This window comes from Convolutriloba macropyga, chromosome 14 (genome assembly GCF_964194025.1).
Source record: "Convolutriloba macropyga chromosome 14, txConMacr16.3, whole genome shotgun sequence".
Taxonomy (NCBI): domain Eukaryota; kingdom Metazoa; phylum Xenacoelomorpha; order Acoela; family Convolutidae; genus Convolutriloba; species Convolutriloba macropyga.
This window is the reverse complement of record NC_134481.1, coordinates 29,685,805-29,705,481: the sequence shown is the minus strand read 5'-3', so window position 1 is coordinate 29,705,481 and position 19,677 is coordinate 29,685,805. Positions and strand designations below refer to the sequence as shown.

General features: G+C 33.6%; 1 protein-coding gene across 1 annotated transcript; it reads right to left on the bottom strand.

The window, feature by feature from the left end:
* Positions 1–3,655: 3,655 nt before the first annotated feature.
* Positions 3,656–5,307, bottom strand: LOC142352848 (uncharacterized). The gene is made up of 2 exons (XM_075405002.1): positions 5,124–5,307; positions 3,656–4,252 (listed from the first exon to the last, which is right to left on the bottom strand). Exons 1-2 carry the CDS (start codon positions 5,206–5,208, stop codon positions 4,014–4,016), a joined length of 324 nt encoding a protein of 107 aa, XP_075261117.1. The 5' UTR covers positions 5,209–5,307; the 3' UTR covers positions 3,656–4,013.
* Between the last annotated feature and the right edge of the window lie 14,370 nt (positions 5,308–19,677).

Here is a 19,677-nt window from a genome sequence, read left to right as displayed (position 1 = left end):
TCTTCCTCCAACCATCAGGTTAGTCAATTTTGATTTTCAGTCCCTTATTAGTCCGATTAGACCAGAAAAAAGATTCAGAATTTTAAAAAAAATCGCAAAATTTCAGAAGAATTCTACAAGCTTCATTCATGCACCGCATCAACAAGAAGTTTACAAGTTCCTACATTCTCACAACACCATATTCACAAAAAAATACAAGTCTTTGCCAACCACGAGAAACAAAATTTTCGAAAATTTTTACAAGTTTTCGACAAGGGCATCTAAAAAAGCAGCCATGCCGGTATTGTAACGGGGGGGGGGCAGGTCCCCCATTAACATACTGGCATTTTTTCTATTACAACGACTATTTTTTTATATATGGTATTTTTGTGAGACTATATATGTGAGATTTTTTCACCTTTTGCGTAATTTTTTTGCATAAAAACGAGCTGCGGAAAAAAAGCTGGTTTTCGTCTCATTGGGATTCAAAATCTAACAAACTCAAATTGTATAGCTGTTTTTTTACAATCCAAATTATTTGGATTGTTATGGTGTGCTGTCTTGTCTCTTTTAAAGATCCGATCAAATTTTTGTCACGCCAATGGGAACTGGAACTAGAGAAGTGGTTTTAGTAAAGGGCGAAAAACTAGTAAAGGGAGAAAAAAATCTAGAAAGGCGGGATTTTTTTTAAACAAGGTCTGGAGCGAGAAAATGATATATGAACAAATTTTCAGAATTTTTGAGTGATTTGCTATATGCATGCGTCAAGATGACTGCTGTTCCTCTGGCTTAGTAACATTATTGACAGGCCTTGTAGTCTGCTAATCTTTCATAACTGAAACTAATCAAAGTTGTGAGTCCATAGTTGTTGATTTTCAAGACTATGACAATATTTGTGCTCAAAAAAGATTGGTGAACATTTGAGTTATTGTATTTGTCAATTTTTGCTGTCTCATCGTTTAATAGCATTAGGGACAGGTCTCACAATTTTCGCAATAGAGACTTAATTGATCCACTGATTTTCTGAAACGTAAAGCCGCTGATTTTCTTGACTTTGTCACTTTTTTCTGAATTTTCAAGTTTTTTTGTCAATTTTTCCTCTTCTGTTTTTTTTCAATAATGACAACGCTCATCAAGTGCTTAGCCGGCTTAGTTTAGGCAATTTATCTGCTTCAACTCTTTTTTGCTTTGTCTGCAATGGATTCCCAACAGGTTAATTTGTTGTCTACTCATTCTTAGCACAATTAGGGTCAGTTGTTTTATAAGGTGTTGATATTATGTTTGTTTCCCAAACCACTAGATCTTGGAAGAAGAAATTTCTTATTTCTTCCAGATCTTCTGTTTTTTGCGCATATAAGGTTATGGGTTTTGTGCTTGTTTTAGTTTAATAGTGCTGTAAACAATAAGTGTCAAATGTTCCGTCAGATTACTTTTTTCGATTGTAATTCATGACGTGTCCTGTTGTGTTTTTATAAATCTTTTCAGGTCTACCGTTTTTCTTATGTCATTCAGAGATAAGTCAATTTTGGTATGAACTGAGTCCCAATGAAAATTTCTTTTGTCTCGAGCAAATCCAAGCATAGGGTTTTCATGGCCTCGACACCAAATTGTTGTAATTTTCGATAAATTTTTGTGATTTTCCTGCATTTTTTGTCCGTTTGTAGTGTTTTGGATTAGTCTGGTTAAATAAAAAATTGGCTTCCTAAGGAGGCTTGAGGAAATCTATCTAATGCTCTGAAAGCATACCTAATAAACATTAAGACTTTTTGGAATTTTTTGAAAACGAAATCGAACGCTGCATGCATTTTAGGTATTTTCGGTAAATTGTAGGTGGTTTCAACTAATGAAAAGTTTCAATTTATAAACATTGAAAAGAAAAATTGACTTGTAGTTTTTCATCTATTTTTGGGTTTTAATAACTAGATGCGATTGTTGAAGTTTTGTTTGGTTCTTTTGGTTCTTTTTCGACATCTTGTCACGTTATCACAAAATTGAAAGCTTCTTTTGGCGTTACTAAGAGTTGTAGTTGAACATAAAGAAGGTTATCAACCACTAGTTGTATTAAACGGCAATTGTTGTAATTTTTGATAAATTTTTGAGTTTTTCCTGCATTTTTTGTCCGTTTGTATTGTTTTGGATTAGTTATAGGGATGGCCTCAATTTCTTTTCTTGCACTTTTCCACTGAAATCTCTGTTTTTGATTCTTTTTATTCTCGTTTTTGTAGTCTCATTTGCTCATGTGCTCATTTGCCATGTGCTCATTTTGAAAAATGAATGTCCCATTGGTTTCCGGATCAGGTATACGTGAACAAGTGGTCGTTTAAAGCTATTTTGTTAATGGCTCTGTTACTACGAGTTGTTATTCATATAAAAGGAATTTGTATAAATAGTTAAAGTATATATATATATATATATATATATATATATATATATATATATATATATATATATACGTATATATATATATATATATATATATAATATATATATATATATATATATATCTGTATATATATATATATATATATAGACTTTTTGGAAGGTCACCCTATCGTGCTATTGAGCCATTCCATTTTCAATGAAAGAAAAAACAATTTGATTATTCCAAATTTTTTTTATGAATATCTTCCAAGATGTTTTCGACACCTTTCTATCGCATTTTGTTTCCTTTGTGTAGATTTCGCTAGTAACTGTTGTTCTTTATGTTGTTGTTAGACTTCTTGTGATTGATGATGTGTATCAATTCTGTCAGTTGATAGCTTGCAGTTTTTATTTTATTTGTTTACCACTCTTACCACTCCATTCCGGTTGTGTTGAACTTTTCTTTTTTGTTGTTGTTTTTGTCATTTTGAAACTTATTCTCATGGATGAACGTTCTTATCTGCTTTTAGTGAATTTTTTAGGTCTCTTTATGTTGTCTTTTTATAGCCGATGTTTTTCAACTTGGAATCTTAGGCGCTATGCCTTTTCGTAAAAATTTATGAGTAATCTACATTTGAAATTTTTTTGGTGTCCCCAAAAATTTTGGCGATAACAAAAACTCGCAATTATTTCCAAATGGGACCTAAATGAACTTATATAATCTATCATTTGTTTTTGTACAATTAATAATTGAAATAACATATGTAAAACTCACATAATCACTGATGCTTTTAATGGCTTCAATACATTGTGTTTTTGCAGATTGTCTCTAAATTTTGTTTTTCTGTATATGTAGATTTGTGTTCTGTATCTGTGGTTGTTTTGCAGTCCAGTGCTGCGCCTAAATCTAACCAAAAACAGCGCCTACTGATTTCATGAGGACTTATAAGTATGTTTACCAGAGTTTTTTGTTAAAAGCTTATGATTTTTTTTCTTTACTTTTGTTACAAAGTTTTTTAAAAACAAAAACTTTTTGCGTTTTGATGTAAACTTTTGTATAGTGTATGTTTATTTTTGTTTGGGTTGTCTTAGTCTTATTATTGCAGGCATCATAAGTTCTTTAATACGGCTTTACATTATATATTTCTTTTAGTAGTTTGAGTTTGTAGCACTTTTCTCACTCACATATCTAATTATGTGTATCTCTTCGAATCACTTCATTTGGTAAACTTTAAATCAAAATTGAGGATGAGCTGGTTCGGAAGTTTATGTGCAAAGCACATTACCGAGCCCCCTTGTTTGAAACTGAAATATAAACTTTATCAAAAAATTTTTGTTTGATTCTATTTCATTTTACAAATTAACCATAGCCAACCATACCCCTTCAGATCATACATTATTCAAATCACTCTGTTAGAATTTCAACTCAGAGAAATTTTCGATTGTATTCTATTGAAGCTTTTGTTTGCAATAATATTATTTTGATGATCAAGATTAAGATGGCACTAGATATTAGTTAAACAATCAAAACTAACTCGCTTTTGTTTTTCTTCATTTTGTCATAATTGTCACCGCTTGCGTATATCAGATATTAAGTTTTTTAATCATCTCAGCCCATAGAGTGATTGATCAACCAATGTTTTGTTTGTGCGTGTTGTTTATTTGTTTATTGTTTACATTTCCTCTGCCTGTTCCAGTTCCTCCTCTGGCTGGACAGGTTCAATAGACTTCTTCTTGAAGAGGACAGTGTCATCTGTTTGGTCTCCCTGGAGCATATTGGGGGTGAGGCTCTCTACAATTTCCTTTGTGACTCCAGTGGCACTGTTTAGGGATGAACTGCTGTTTTCGTGTTTCATCGACAACAGATCCATTCTTCTGTCAATCGGTTCCTTCTCAGAGGTCGTCAAGCTCGCTATCAACAGAAGTATGGGCCATTTAAAATGGGAACAATACTAATACTAATAATAGATAATAGAATCTATCCATTGATATATTTTAAAAGATGTACTATAATGAAAGACGTATATTTTGAGGTCGAATCTCGATCAACTTTTAAAATTCAAGATCTGCGCAGTGCCGGAATCTGCAATGCCAGATTTTTCTGTAAACAGTACCAGATTCAAATTTGCAAGTTGGCATTTCTAGCAGGGTTGCTTGACTCCGCAGAACTCATTTCGAAACTCTTTCTTTCTCGATTAATGTCAGGGCTTCTCTGTGATGTCATCAGAGTCACATAACCTATACTTATTCGCCGGTTTGAATTTAAAGTCATGATTGGTAGTGAATTCATAATATCAATCCAAAATCAATCCTAAAGGTACGTTCATATCACTTTATAAACCATTTCAAAACTAGCGAACTGAAACCGTGTTGTGGACCCAAAAGAAGCGCCCACCTCACTTAATTACAGCTGACTTCGGTTATTTGTAACAATTTATTTTACATGTTGTTTTACATTTATTTTACATATATATTTTTCTTTGTTTAACAAAAACTTTAAATCTGTAAGGTATATTTAAAGTGATCAGATTTCACTGAACAATTGAGTATCAAAACAACTATCTTCAGAAAAGGAGCGACACGCGATGAAGAAATACGACATCTATAATTATTAACTTAATACCTCAACGACTGTATATATCAACTGTAATGGTTTTACGAACCATCTTCAATACAAATCTGCAATGCATTATTTTGCTCTCATAATGCTGGTAAAAACCTAAATTTGCTCACACGTCCAAACTAAAACCAAAGACAACGAACAGTTCCGAATGATTTCTTACCCAAGATATTTGATGGTGGCGCAGCCTCTGTGATCAAAACGATTGCTGAAACAACAAAAATCGCAGAAAGAAGTTTTGAAACCATTTTGTCAATTTTTATTCCTTTTTAATTTTCCAATTTACTCAAAATTATGGCAACTAATTCACAGTAAAACTGTATTGTACAAATGGCTGAACGCAACTATACTCTATGACTCAAGCACAAAAACTGTGACAAAAATCTGTTGACCTCTGAAAAACAGTGACCCGCTTTTCTGATTGGTCAGTCCAAAACCCATTTCTCACCGCCAAATTAGCCCGAATGTTTCGAGAACACTGCTTGCGTGTTCTTACTTTGGCACTTTTCTGTTGCTGCAGTTAAACATTGTAAGATAGCAATAGTTTTTATGCACAAATCAAACCGTTCAATAAAGTGCGTGAAGAAAGTTTTTCAAAGTGGATTTTTTTTCAACATCAAAAACAACAAAAGCCGAAAGGTTTGGCTCAGTAGAACAAATGGCTAGAGGTCACAAAATGAAAAGAGAATCATAAAGATTAAAGCGTTGATTTTTTTGAAAAATTTTTCGCAAGAAATGGATGCGTAAAACAGTCCTGAAACTTCTATTAATTCTAGCAAGCGTTTTTCTATGAAAACACAAAACACAATGCTTTAATTCAGTTTCTTTTGTTTTGAAAATCATTTTGAATAATTTTTATATTATTACGGTTCGTTGCTATTAACAAACTTTCGCATTTTGATATGTCAAAATTTTGTTTGCCAAAATGCCTTTAAATTAAGCTTTTAGTTAGTTGCTTTAACCTTTAGTTTTCCTGACAAAATAAAGAAGAGCAGCATTCCTATTTCTAATATTTCCTTAAGATAGTAATAAATACTCGAAGGTGTTAAAAATCAAAGCGTAAAACAATTCCATTTTCAAACACTTTCTCTGATGTAAAAAAAATGTGAAAATAGATTCAGCTAACTAATCTCAGTAATTTTTGTCTCTCTAGTTTTTGCTAATTTTTACATGAAGGCAGACTGTAATGATAGCGAATATTTTTTTCGTGTCTGTTCGAATTGTGTGACACCACGAGTTGCACAAATAAGTTTGCCTTATATTTACTAAATCTCTCATTAAAAACATTTTAAAAAAACGAACACAATTACGTTTATGAATTGACAGCCTCAGGAAAGAATTTAGAAAAATAAATTGAAGATTTAAATTTTTGATATAAGTGATAGATTAAGCAACACGGCATTCGGAGCCATATCAACGAGTAAACAAATGATATTAATCCGGCAGTGTAAATATTTACAACTTTTTTATTTTATTATTCAACAGAAGTTTTTCTCAAAAATTTCAAAGAAAAAAACGCTTTAAATTTATGCTTTTTTGAAGAACAGTTCAACAATAATAAGTCTAATTATTTTTCCCAAATTTGATGTCACGCCATGTTGCGCAAGTAACCTTCCACAAACAAAGGTTCAAGCTAAAAACTGAGCAAAAGAAAACTCTAAGTTGTTTGGAAAAAATTTGAAGAAATTGCAGCCGCCATTTGTATCATAAATTTGGGGCAGTATGAAATAATATACGGACGGACGACGAAAAATTTTCTAGATAATTTTCATGAATCCGACCATTTTCCTCTGAAGGAAAATAAAAATCTATTGTTTCCTGTGCCAGAAAATATGCAGCTGCGCTGAGTTCAAATTTACAATTTTTGACTACCTTAAGTTCTTTTATATGACAGAAAAATTTGGATGGTTAAAAATTTGGATTGTTTATATGATAAAGTTTCGATGAACAATAAAATTGAGTTTTTGAATTTAAGTATCAGTGAGTGTTGTTATCCTAGAGCTCTTCAACTATGCATTCCCTTCGTTTCTATTTATTATAAAATAATAGAAGTAGGCAGTTTCGCAGTTTTATGTACTCTGCCGAGACCAAACTACTCTCAGAAAAAAATAATGTTTTTTTCCGAATATAGCAGGAAACTCTAATTTTTTATCTCTAAAGTCGATTTGTTTTGTTTTAAGCATTAAAATAGATCCAAACAACTCGAACATAAGAATCTATTCAAATTGAAAACAAATTGAATATATTTTAAAAGCAGTAAGAATTAATATTTCACTAATTTCTAATCTTTATTATCTTTTATTTGCAAATTTATGCAACAAATATCAAGTAAATAAAGGTTCTTCACTCAAAGGTTATCATATTTTAATTTTTTCCGTCCAAATTCTTTTTGATATCATATAATGAGGCTAAATACTGACTAACAAGTGTTGATTTTAGTACCATCTTTTTGCTCCACCATAATGTATTTGGCCGGGATGCAGTTACAGCTGAGAGCTATAGAAGATTGTATGAATTTAAAACAATATAAGAAGCGTTGTTCAAATTTAGCAAACTGCAAAAAAATGCGGAAAGTTTCAAAATCAGAATCATAAATTATTCAAACACTACAAAATTATTCATATCATTCAAATATTATTCAAAATTATTCGAATTAAGATCATTTTGCTTATAATTAGCGTTTGGCTAAAGCTAATTTGTAATTTTTTCCTTTAATTACATTAAGTGTTCTCAGCTCAAATTGTGAAAAAAAAATATTTTTGTTTCAGTGAGATTATGTATTTTCAATCATCGAAAACTTTAAAACTATATTAATTGTAAGTCCTTTTGAACCAATGCTATTCAAATTCATTGTTTTAAGTTTATTTTTTTCGGTCTGGCTTATTTTTTGGAACGATTTCTCGAAATATTTGGAAGATATTAAGTTCATTTCACTTCTTCCAAAAAGTTTTCAAAGAAGGAACAACTCGAATTTTTTGCAGATTAAACGAAAAGTTTTTTGCAATTTTTTTTTGAATTCAGCAAATAAATAACTTTTGAAGAACTGGACCCGCTATCTTCCTCAATGATTGGTTTTGTGCTCGAAAAATTCACATTATTTCAAAATCAATTTAACAGTTGAACACGAACAAAAAATATTCGAGGGTGTTGATTTCAAAAAATCAATGTAGTTAACAAGCAAATAAAAAAAGCAGGTAAAATATTTTATACGAATTTTTTGTTCAATTGTGTTCAACTTTTTTTGAGAACTGTTAAAAATAATTGAAATAAGAGTTTAAGAAAACTCACTAATCAAGCGTTTGAAATTCAGAGTGAATTCACAGACAAATTTTTTTTCAAAGCCGTTTTTTGTCTTTTCTGCTAAAATTTTACAAAGATTGAAATAAATTTCGGCTTAATTGTACGAAAGAGAAAAAATCAACGAACTTCAGAAGATAATGAGTTGATTTTTATTTGAACATTTTTGTAAGAGAATTGGGAAAAACTTTGCCGATTTGTTTCAAAGCTAATTGCAAGCGCTACGAAATATAAAAAAGAAAAAACGTTTTCTAAGACTTTTCTGTCGCCACAATTGGTGGTGTTTTTTTCTAATTCTATAACGTTGGGGTCTAGCTGGTGTTAAAATAACTGCAAAAGTTTTATTGCCCTCTTTTTAACGAAATTAGAATATACGCAGACACACAAAAAAATTGAGTTTGATTTTGAATTGAGCTATTTTGGATTTAACAAGACAGTTTTTGACTCAACATTTTAGAACTTAAAAAAATAGTCAACATAGATTAATAAGATTAAAAAAATGTTAACATTGCATAGCGTTTGTTCAGAAAGTCATAAATTAGATAATTTCTAATTTTCAATAGTAAAAACTAGAACATATATTTCAAAAGTTTTATCTATAGTTTTTATTCACTTCAAGCGACAAGCTCGTATATTTTTTTGAAAAATGAACTTGGAGCAATTCTGTGGAGAGTTGAAACCTCATAGAAACTCCAACACCAGCATATCAGAGTCTATGAACGGAGAAAAAATTGAACTCATTGCCCCTCGGTTATATATCTGAAGCCATTTTTAGCCAAAATTTTGTTTTTCAAAGTTTAAAGTAGAAATGAGGTGTTCGAACTATGTTCCATTTTTTACAAAAAAAATCATAATCATCATTGAATCAGTTTTCTTTAAAATTTTCAAAGCAGAAAAATTCTATCGAAAAATCGAATCTCTCACAAGTAACAAAATGAGGCAAAAACTCCGGCAAAAACAACTAAACACTACTCAAAGATGATATTCACCGCAAGATATAGACCAGCAAAAACCAGTTCAACAAGATAACTTAAATTAGTTAGATCACGTGGCGTGGCAGTGGCATTAAAATAGTAAGAAAAGTGGTCATTTGACTCCAGTTCATCAATTTTTGAACAAATTTTAATTTGAGCCGAGCTTATTCAAAAATCAAAATTATACATCGGCAGATTTCGCGATAAAATACAATAGCATGAAAAGCAAAGTTTCCTTCTATATTCAATCAAAATCAAGTTGATTTTTGCTTACTTTTGGCAATATGTTTAATGACCTTTTTTTAAATACGTGAGGATCATATTTGAAGTGAAACTCAAACCTGAACTACCTCCACAGTCACCAAATCAGTTTTGCGACGTTTGTACGATTTACGGAATCCAATATTAGTTCCACATCTTCTTTATGATTGGTTTCCGACCAAGCCTTTTTTATAAAATATGCGACAAAATTTCATTAAAGTCAAAATGAAAAAAATGTTAACATTCTGTTGAAATCTTTATCTACAGGCAATCAAGGATGCAAATCTGACGTTTAAAACAATTGAACTCACCGTAAAACTTGAGTATCACAAACGTGAGAATTAACTTTTATATTCTCGTACCCTATTTTCTGAGGAAAAATTTCCCAAGTAAGAGAAACTTTGCACAAGCTAGGTTAATTCTTTACTGTCTATAACGTAGCCTATTGGAATTTGAATATTACCATTATTGCATCCAATCAAGAACAAAATCTTTGGATACTGATATTGTTGTTTTTATTTGCTTCTTGTAAGTGATGCTGTTTGAGAAATGTAGACAAGAGCAGAGTGAAACTTTGCGTAATTATAGCAGTGTTAGAGGGCTACAGTTTTTATGGAGGGAAATTCCTAAATTCAGTTTTAGTTTTCATTTGTAACTAAACTCAGTATAAATTGATTGTTTTTAAGAGATATTGTTTCGGTTTTTGTGCAATGCAATTTTTTTAACAGCGAACCTGAACGATTAGTTATTGGGAGTAATTGCGTATCAGTTAAAGCCACGGTGTTATACAGTATAGTGGATGAAGCATTTCACAAATGTTAACTGCAAAAACGCAACATCCGGACACTATCGAAAAGGCTTAGCGGTCTAAACGGGGTAATTTTCCTTGCATTGATAGGAGAGCAGCTTCTTCACATTTTTTAAGAAAGAAATCTGGTCGCTTGTGCTCATCGACTTAGAAACTACAAAAGCGGATTAGAATGCCGTTGGTAAGTGCGGATGAGTATGGCGATGTTTGACTGACTTCGGGTGGGGGAATTATCTGAATTCAAGGGTGTGCAGTATAAAACAGGCAGGCTTCTTGAGGTAAAACAGGATAGTACATGAGAGGCTGAAGGTAGAAAGAGCAGCCCAGATATGATGAGGCGACAAAATTGTTGTGCAAATCTAATGATAGTTGAACGGCATTGCTGGAAGTGAACTTCTAAAACTTATAGAATTAATTGAAAAGATTTGGCGTCCAAACTTGCGTCAAGAATTGTTTCAATTTAAACAATTTTTTAATTGAATTGTGAGTAAAAGTGCCGTCTATTTGTGATGCTGTAGTGACTTAGGTTATTTTTTGATCAGAAGTTGAAAGTTCTTCATCTGATTTCATATTTTTGTTACATATTTTGTTTCCAACACCTCAGATATGAACAGAATACCAAAAATTCATGAAGTAACTACTCTGTCATCAGAACAGACTTCTCACTTTGTGTGATTGAAATTTGTCTCCATGTACTGTAAATTAAAGTTGAGTTTGTGGTGATGCGCCAAATGACAACTAAAAAGGATTTGATAGGAAAGCAGCTTCTTCACATTTTTCAGAAGAAATCTGGTCTCTTGTGCTCATCGACTTAGAAACTACAAAAACAGATTTGAATGCCATTGGTAAGTGCGGATAAGTATGGGGAGGCAGCTTGGCGATGGTAGACTGACTTCGGTTGGGGGAATTATCTGAATGCAAGGAAGTGCAGTATAAAACAGGCAGGCTGCGTGAGGTAAAACAGGATGGTACATGAGAGGCTGAAGGTAGAAAGAGCAGCCCAGATATGATGAGGCGACAAAATTGTTGTGCAAATCTAATGATAGTAGAACGGCATTGCTGGAAGTGAACTTCTAGAACTTAAAGAATTAATTGAAAAGATTTGGCGTCAAAACTTGCGTCAACAATTGTTTCAATTTAAACAATTTTTTTATTGAATTGTGAGTAAAAGTGCCTTCTGTTTGTGATGCTGTAATGACTTATTTTTTTTGTGATCAAAAGTTGAAAGTTCTTCTTCGATTTCAAAAGAATTCTGTCTAAATGCACACTTATTACAGCTGAAGTGATGGTTGTTATTTTAATCATATTTTGTTCCCAATACCTCAGATATGAACAGAATAATAAAAATTCATGAAGTAACCACTCGGTCATCAGAACAGACTTCCTATATTGTGTGATTAAAATTTGTCTTTATGTATTGTAAAATAAAATTGAGTTTGTGGTGATGCGCTAGATGAAAACTAAAAATGATTTGGCCAAATTGCAAATCCAGAAAAAGGGATGGACCAGAATTTTTAAAAAATATTGAAAAATTCAGAGAGAATATTGTCTTTTTCCCTGTTGGAAGAGAACTATTTTCGGAATATAATTGCAGCAGCCTATTTTACAATTGGATCATTTCAGTCGTTGATATAAAATCATTGAATTCGTTTTATCAATCAATGTTTCTGTGTGCCTACATAATGTTATCATTTTAAGTCTCTGTAAGAGACAAGGAAGCTAGAGTTAAATCGTCTTTTGTGCCTTTGAGACAAGTTGGACCACGTGACAAGCAATAGAAACGGAGCTCGGAAAACTTGTGAAATAGTTTTGAATTTCTGGAACCTTAATTTGAGGAACCAAGTTCCTATGTAAAAGAAACTCCGTACAAACTACAGATCAGAAACCGCGTAACGAATTGGACGATGTAAAGAAGAGCAACCGTTACAGAGTTTTGGAGTAAAAATTCTAATGTCTCGTCTCAATTAAAATTAAGTTCGGAATTTTGTCGTGCTTATCAACTTGACTTGTAACTGCAACGCCAGGGAGAGCGGTATTAAGTAGGCAGGTCAAGAGGTGAACTAAGTGGGTAGATGAGAGAATGAGACTAGAGAGAGCAACCCAGATATAATAACGCGACAGAAATTGTTTTGCAGGTTTAATATTAGTGGAATGGCATTCCTGGAAGTGAACTTAAAAAATTTAGAAAAACCTATGAAATTAGTTCAAAATAAAAGGCGTCGAAATTTAAGCACCGAATTGTTTCAATTTAAACAAATTTTTAGCATGAAATGTGAGGGAAAGGTCTTTGATTTTTGTGCTAATGAATTGACTTCTGTATTTTATGGATCAAATTTGAATTTTTCAATCTGATTGCATCAAAATTTTGTCGCATCAAACATTAGTTGATGATAAAATAATGGTTGTTCATCTATTATTTCCCCACTCCATGAGATTTGAACAATATATCAAAATCTTCGATTAACTATTCGGTAATCAGAAAAGACTTTTTAAATACTTTGATTAATATATGTACCTATGCACTACAATTTGAAGCTGAGTTTATGGTGATGCGGCAGATGACATCTCAAAAATGATGTGGTCAATATACAAAAGCAGAAAAATGAATGACAAGATTTTCGAACAAAAATGAGGTAAAAACTCGTGAAAAACTTTGGCTTATTCGCCACTAAAAGAGAACGATGTGTTACACAATGTTCTGAAATAATTTGAGCGTTCTTAGTTTTATAATTTCATTGAACAGAATTGAAATGCACGCAGCTGAAATGCATGTAGTCTAACTTTGTGGAACTCAGAGATGAAAAGGAATTTTTAAGAATTTTATTCAAACTCGGGTCGAGGTGTCACCACTAAAAATCGCTAAGAGATGTAAGATTTGCGGTGAAATTGAGCAAAATTGTAAGATTTGCGTTCAATGCAACGAATGCGGTGAAAAAAAACTTTTAAGCTATGAAAATTTTATTTCACCGCTTGAGCGGTGAAAGAAAATTTTTCACCGCTACCAGCAGAATGCGGTGAAAAAAATTCACCGCTAAAATCGCAAATCTTACAAATATTCACCGCGCTAATTTCAGCGCTATCTTAAATTCACAGGAAATATGGATGAGCGAAGTGAGAGATGGCGCAGTGGATTGCAGAAGATGTTGACAAGCAGGAGGTGAAAGGCTGGAAGCCGTGTACGGCAGTTTCTTATTTGTAAGAAATCCGTTGAATGCGGTGAAAAAAATTCACCGCTAAAAACCGCAAAAATTCAACGCTTAAAGATGCGGGAGCTTTGCGGTGAAAAAAGTTTTTTTTCACCGGCATTCACCGCTAATCGTACATTATTTTTCGACCAAACCTCGACCCAGGAACTGAATTATAATCCATCTCCAAATTTTGAGTTGAACTTTTTCGATCTTTGGAAATGAATCAATCATCATTTAAAAACTAATGTAAATTAGGTACTAAGTAATTTTTAATAGCAATACCCTAAGTTGAGTAAGATAATTCATTATTTGGAATTAAGGAAGTCAAATTTTAGGTCGCGAAAAATGATGTTCCTGTCTCAAGACAATTAAAAGTCTAATTTCAAATCAATAATTTGTAGAAAAACAACACCGCACTCTTCAACGGATGAAAATACTCATTAATACTGAAATATTTGCCCAACTTTGTCAAAGCAATTATACAAAATAAACCTCAAAATTTCCTAGCAAAAGGGACGAAATTTAATAAACAGTTGCTTCTAAAAATATTATACAATAGACGGGCTTTCTAGTATCTTATTTTTGATGTAAATTAATATAATTGGCGAAAAACGTTATATATAAAATTTTTCTTTAAACACGTAGTTTTTCCTCGTTAAGGTGTGTGGGGGGACAACAATACCTTGAATACTTAACTCATTGTATTATATGATTAGTCTAACATCACAATTACTGTCTGTTCTGGTGAGGTTTTTCCTTAAGATTTTGAAAAATATTCGCCATAGATCTATATTTATTAATTATTGTGGACAATAATACTAATGAATTCCATCAACACCAAAGCAGGTCATAACCACAGATCTATATATCGCAACTGCAACATGAATAAAGTCCGGCACAAATCAACTCATTAGTCAAATTCCCGGTGTCAATTTTTGTAGTAGAGCAATATTTACTGCTCCGGACGGATGACCTCTTGGTCGGATTTCTTCTGGAACATGACTGGGGCACTCTGGTCTCCCGAGAGCATGTTTGGGGTGAGGCTCTGGACGATCTCCTTGGTGACATTGGTGGCACTGTTGAGGCTGGAGTTGCTGGTCTCGTGCTGGATCGATAGAAGATCCATTCTCCTGTCAAGTGGGTCTACTGCAACACCTGCCGATGACTCTAAAAAAATTGTATAAAATAAAAACATAAGCTGTAAACTCGAAAATTTGTAAATTTAATAGAAATTGAAAACCAAATTGGGGTTTTGAATTAAAAGCAGCGCTAACAGCATCATAGGCCAAAAGTTCTTAGCTAGTCTTTTTCGCATTATTCCCATTTCGCAGCTCAGACAGTTCTTTTCGTCAGCAGCATTGCTCTTTTGGGTGCCTATGGCCACCTTTTGCCGTCTGGCGTTTCACGCGATAACATTATTGCAGCCAATATCAGGCTATAGTCCACGTCAAGTTTTGTTTACGTGGGAGACCATCTTCATACAGACAGCTTCAAGGCTAGAGCGAGGTTTCTGAACTTTCGATCATTTGCAAGTAAATATATATATATATATATATATATATATATATATATACAGACAGACAGACAGACAGACAGACAGACAGACAGACAGACAGACAGACAGACAGACAGACAGACACACACACACACACACACACACACACACACACACACAAAACCACACACACACACACACACACACACACACTCACACACACACACACAACCACACACACACACACGCACGCAAAAACAACAAACACACACGCCTTCTGTATGGGTGTTTTTTAATGAAAAAAATTGTTTATGTGTGTGCGTGTCTGTGAGCGGATGAAAGTCTTTGTGTCTCTAATTGCGTTGTTTGTCTCTTTTTATGTTCTTTGTGTGTATGTGTGTGTGCGTGCGTGTGCTTGTTCGTGTGCGTGTGCATGAGTTTATTGTGTGCGTGCGTGTGTGTGTGTGTTTTATGTTTTTGTGACTTCGTGTTGTGTCTGTGTTTGTGTTTTTGGTGCGTATTTTGATTATCTGTGTGAGTGCTTGTGCGTTTTGTGTGTTTTGGAGTGCTTGAGAGAGAGAGAGTTTGTGTCTGTATCTGTGTGTGGTGGTGTGTTTGTAAGCGTGTTTCTCTCTCTCTCTCTCTCTCTCTCTGTGTATGATCGTGTGTGTGTGTGTGTGTGTGTGTGTGTGTGTTTGTGTCTGTGCGTGTGCGTGTGTTTGTGTGCGTATGTGTGCGCGTGCGCGTTGCGCGTGTGTTTATGTATATGTATGTGTCTTTGTATGTGTATACGTTGTTTGTGTGAGTGATTTGTGTGTGTTTGGGTATGTGTGTGTGTGTGGTGTGTGTGTTTGTGTTCAACAGTGTGTATGTTTTTACTTTAGTCTTTTGTAACACGAAGTCACAAAAACATAAAACACACACACACACACAACACACAAATTCACAAGCACACGAACACGCACACGAACGCACACACCTATACACACAAACAACATTCAAAAGAGGCAGACAACGCAATTAGACACACAAAGACATATATCCACTCACAAACACGCACAAAAAAATTCATTCATTAAAAAACACCCATAGAGAAGAGCACATATATAAAAAGACAAACACAGACATACACAATAACACACACATACACGCAAACACAAATTTGCACACCATTTCACTCGAACACACAAAGACAAAAACACACAAAGAAAAGCAATTACACCAGCAATCCACAATGGGACACACAGGTAGGCTTATAAAAATCTTAAACAAAAACAAACAAACAAAGAAACAAAAAAAAATCAAAAAACAAGCAGAAATGGATAATAAATCTAAAACTGATAGCAATAGAGTTCTTTTATCGACATTTGCGCGGAGAATTATACAAAAATTTGAACGTTTTTGGTTTTGGCCGTGCACAAACTCATATTGGAACCCCATTTCTTAACTGACGATACTTTAATTCTTCTCAAAAAAGTTGTTGGTTAAAACTTAAAATGGCATCTTTTCTTGCAGTTATAGTTCAGAAATGTCTAAAAATGTGAACCTGTTGTCGAAACTCTGTTAAAGTCTAATAAAAATTTTATGAGCATCAGATGTTTATTTTGTCGTGAAGCAAAGAAAACATAAAAGAATAAATATAATTTGCTAAGAAAGCACATTGGGTCCCTGATTATTGATTGCAAGTGCATATCATAGACAACTTGTACATAATAGAGAAAAGAATAGTAAAATCAACGCGCAATGTAATATAATATGAATTGGCTGCACTCTAAAATGTCTACCAAAACTATATGGACTCATAGAGTTCTGGCAAAATTAATTGTCCTAAAAATTCTTGTCTTTCCCTGAAGAAAAATAGATATCATTTTCTACGACTAAAAAATCTTTCAGTGTTGACAAAACACTGCTTTTTTACAGAAATGACACTTCTGGTTCAATATAATGTTCAACTATGTAATGTTAATATACATTATAAGATAGGAAACACATAATCGAACAAGAGAGTTTCAAAACCTCAGAAAACGTTTCTCAGACAGCAATTCCTATCTGCAAAAACTGACAGATGGTTAATCAGCCGAATTCAAAAGTAGAAACAAAACAAGAAAAATCAGCTAAAAACAAAATGGTAGAGAAATGGCGACGAACGAATCGTTTCCAGAACATCAGAAGCAAAGTGACAGTTCAGTCGGTAGAAAGATTTGTACCAAGATTATTAAATCAGATTGTATTGGTGCAGTCTTTGTATGCAACCATCAGATGGCATCAAACAAAACAAAAAATCCCAAAGAGTTTCAAGATATCAAAATAATATTGCCAGAAACCATTGCATTGGTTACTATCGCAAATCGCCCAACAGGACTTTGATGGACGTTTCTTAAAATCAACCAACAATATAGATACGGCTAATTTTAAAAGTTTTGCTTGCTTATGCGAACCAAATATTCAAAATTTTTTGTCAAAAAATCATGGGGAAGGCGAACAGAAAGTGTCAACTGGATTGCAGGCGTGTTCTAATCAAAAAACTTCCTGTCTTCAATTAGTTTTTCATTGGATTATGCAGTTTTACAACTGTCATTAACTTGTGCTACAAAGTTGAAAACCAGGAAAAACTAAATGACACACAGAAAAAAGCAAGAACACAATTATTAGAAGAATTGTTTTGAATTCGCATCTAAATTTTTTCTGCAACTGCTGGCCTGCGATTGTGTTATCCATTTTAAATAGGTAAATTTGATAACAGCAAGCAGCATTATTTAAAACGTTTTCTGAATGGTTCTCAACATCATTACTGTATTTAAAAATAATGAAAAAATAGATCGATATTCGGTGCCTGCAACAATTCAATGCGTTCGTATTAGCAACAAAGCATTGAGTGCAGAGCCAAAGAAAAAAACTTCTCATTTTTTTAATACTGCGTAATCTTGTTCAATAAATTCGGAACCTAATCAGATTTTCTTAACTGTTAGGTAAAGATGGCAAAACAAAACAGCATTTACAAACTTAAGGAACATTTTCTTGCCTAAAACGATGAACAACGAACTGTTAAACTTTTGTCTACGACATTCAACATCGACGTTTAAAAATATCCATATAAAAATTGTCAGATTGACAATGTTTGAAATTTTATTACGGACAATTAATTTACTGTGAGAAAAAAATAAAGCAGTTGCCAACTCATTCATTAAAGTACGGGTTCTTTTCAGAAGTTTCAAAGATGGCGATTTGTGTTTTCACATCAGAGCTGGCTATATCCAAATGTTAAAAAGTGAGTTATGCATTGCCTGTAGGTAGTTACACACAAAATGTTTACTATCACAGGTTGAGGTGCCATCCGAAAGTGACCTCTGATCAGACCAAGTCCAACGCACACGGTGTGTTCCCAGACCAAAACTACAGGGTCTGGGATTTGGTTCCAGCGCACAATAGTATGATCAGAGGTCACTTCGGTCTGGGGATGGTATGATCAGAGGTCAGTTCGGTCTGGGGATGGTATGATCAGAGGTCATTTCGGTCTGGGGATGGTATGATCAGAGGTCACTTTGGTCTGGGGATGGTATGATCAGAAGTCACTTCAGGATGGGAATGGTCTGATCAGAGGTGGATTCAGGCGCACATTAGTCTGATCAGAGACCGTTTCGAGCGGAATTTTTTTTTTGATTTTTTGTTTTTTTTTACAGAGAAATATCGGCTCTGTCAAGAGGCAACAAAAAGCAGCATTCTGATCACAGACAGATCTAGAGTTTGATGTCTTTGCTCAGAACCAAAGGGGTCCTACTGATTGAACATGTCAGTCCCCTTACAAGGAAATTTTGTTTAACTGTAGTATACGATGTTTTATATGGAAAGCTGTCTAAATTTATTCATTGAGTTGGAAATATGCACTAATGTATACTAAATAATTTTTTACTCAGCAGTCGGGTTATCTTTTTTTAAGCAATAATACTTTTAGAATAGTCTTTTCTTTAGATGAATATAATAATGCAAACATCATTTCGTATGAAATGAATATATTATAACAAAATTCGTGCGGTGAGGTGATTTTGAGCGCACGATAGTCTGATCAGGAGTAACTTTTGAGCGCACAATAGTTTGATCAGAAGTGATTTTGAGCGCACAATCGTCTGGACAATGGTCTGGGTTTGAACTGGGCCATGGTCGCACAATCGTCTGGACAATGGTCTGATTATGGTCTGATCAGAGGTCCTTTCCGTCTGGGAAGGTCTGATCAGAGACAGTTTCGAGCGCACTTAGAGCGCACACGGTGTTTCGAGCGCACTTTTGTCTGATCAGAGGATACTTTGGTCTGGGAGGGTCTGATCAGAGGTAACTTTCGTCTGGCACGGTCTGATCAGGGGTCACTTCCGGATGGCACCTCAACCTGGGATAGCTTGAGAAAAGACAGCATAAAATGTTGAATAAATTTTAACTCATAATTATTTTAACTCATAAATAAATTAAAATCATAATTATTGTCCGAATGTAATCAATTTAAGCAGTCGAAATATTGCTATAAAAAAACAAAAAAGCTCCCAATGCAACAATTTTAATTATAATTGTTCCGACCCACTTCGGTGTGGGAGGAACTGTATACTAAAGTGGGTTTTTTTGATTAGTCAATTTTGGTCGATCAATATATTCAATGTAGAAAGTTGTGAGTGATATCATTAGAAAGCCCATCTAGTGCAGAATAC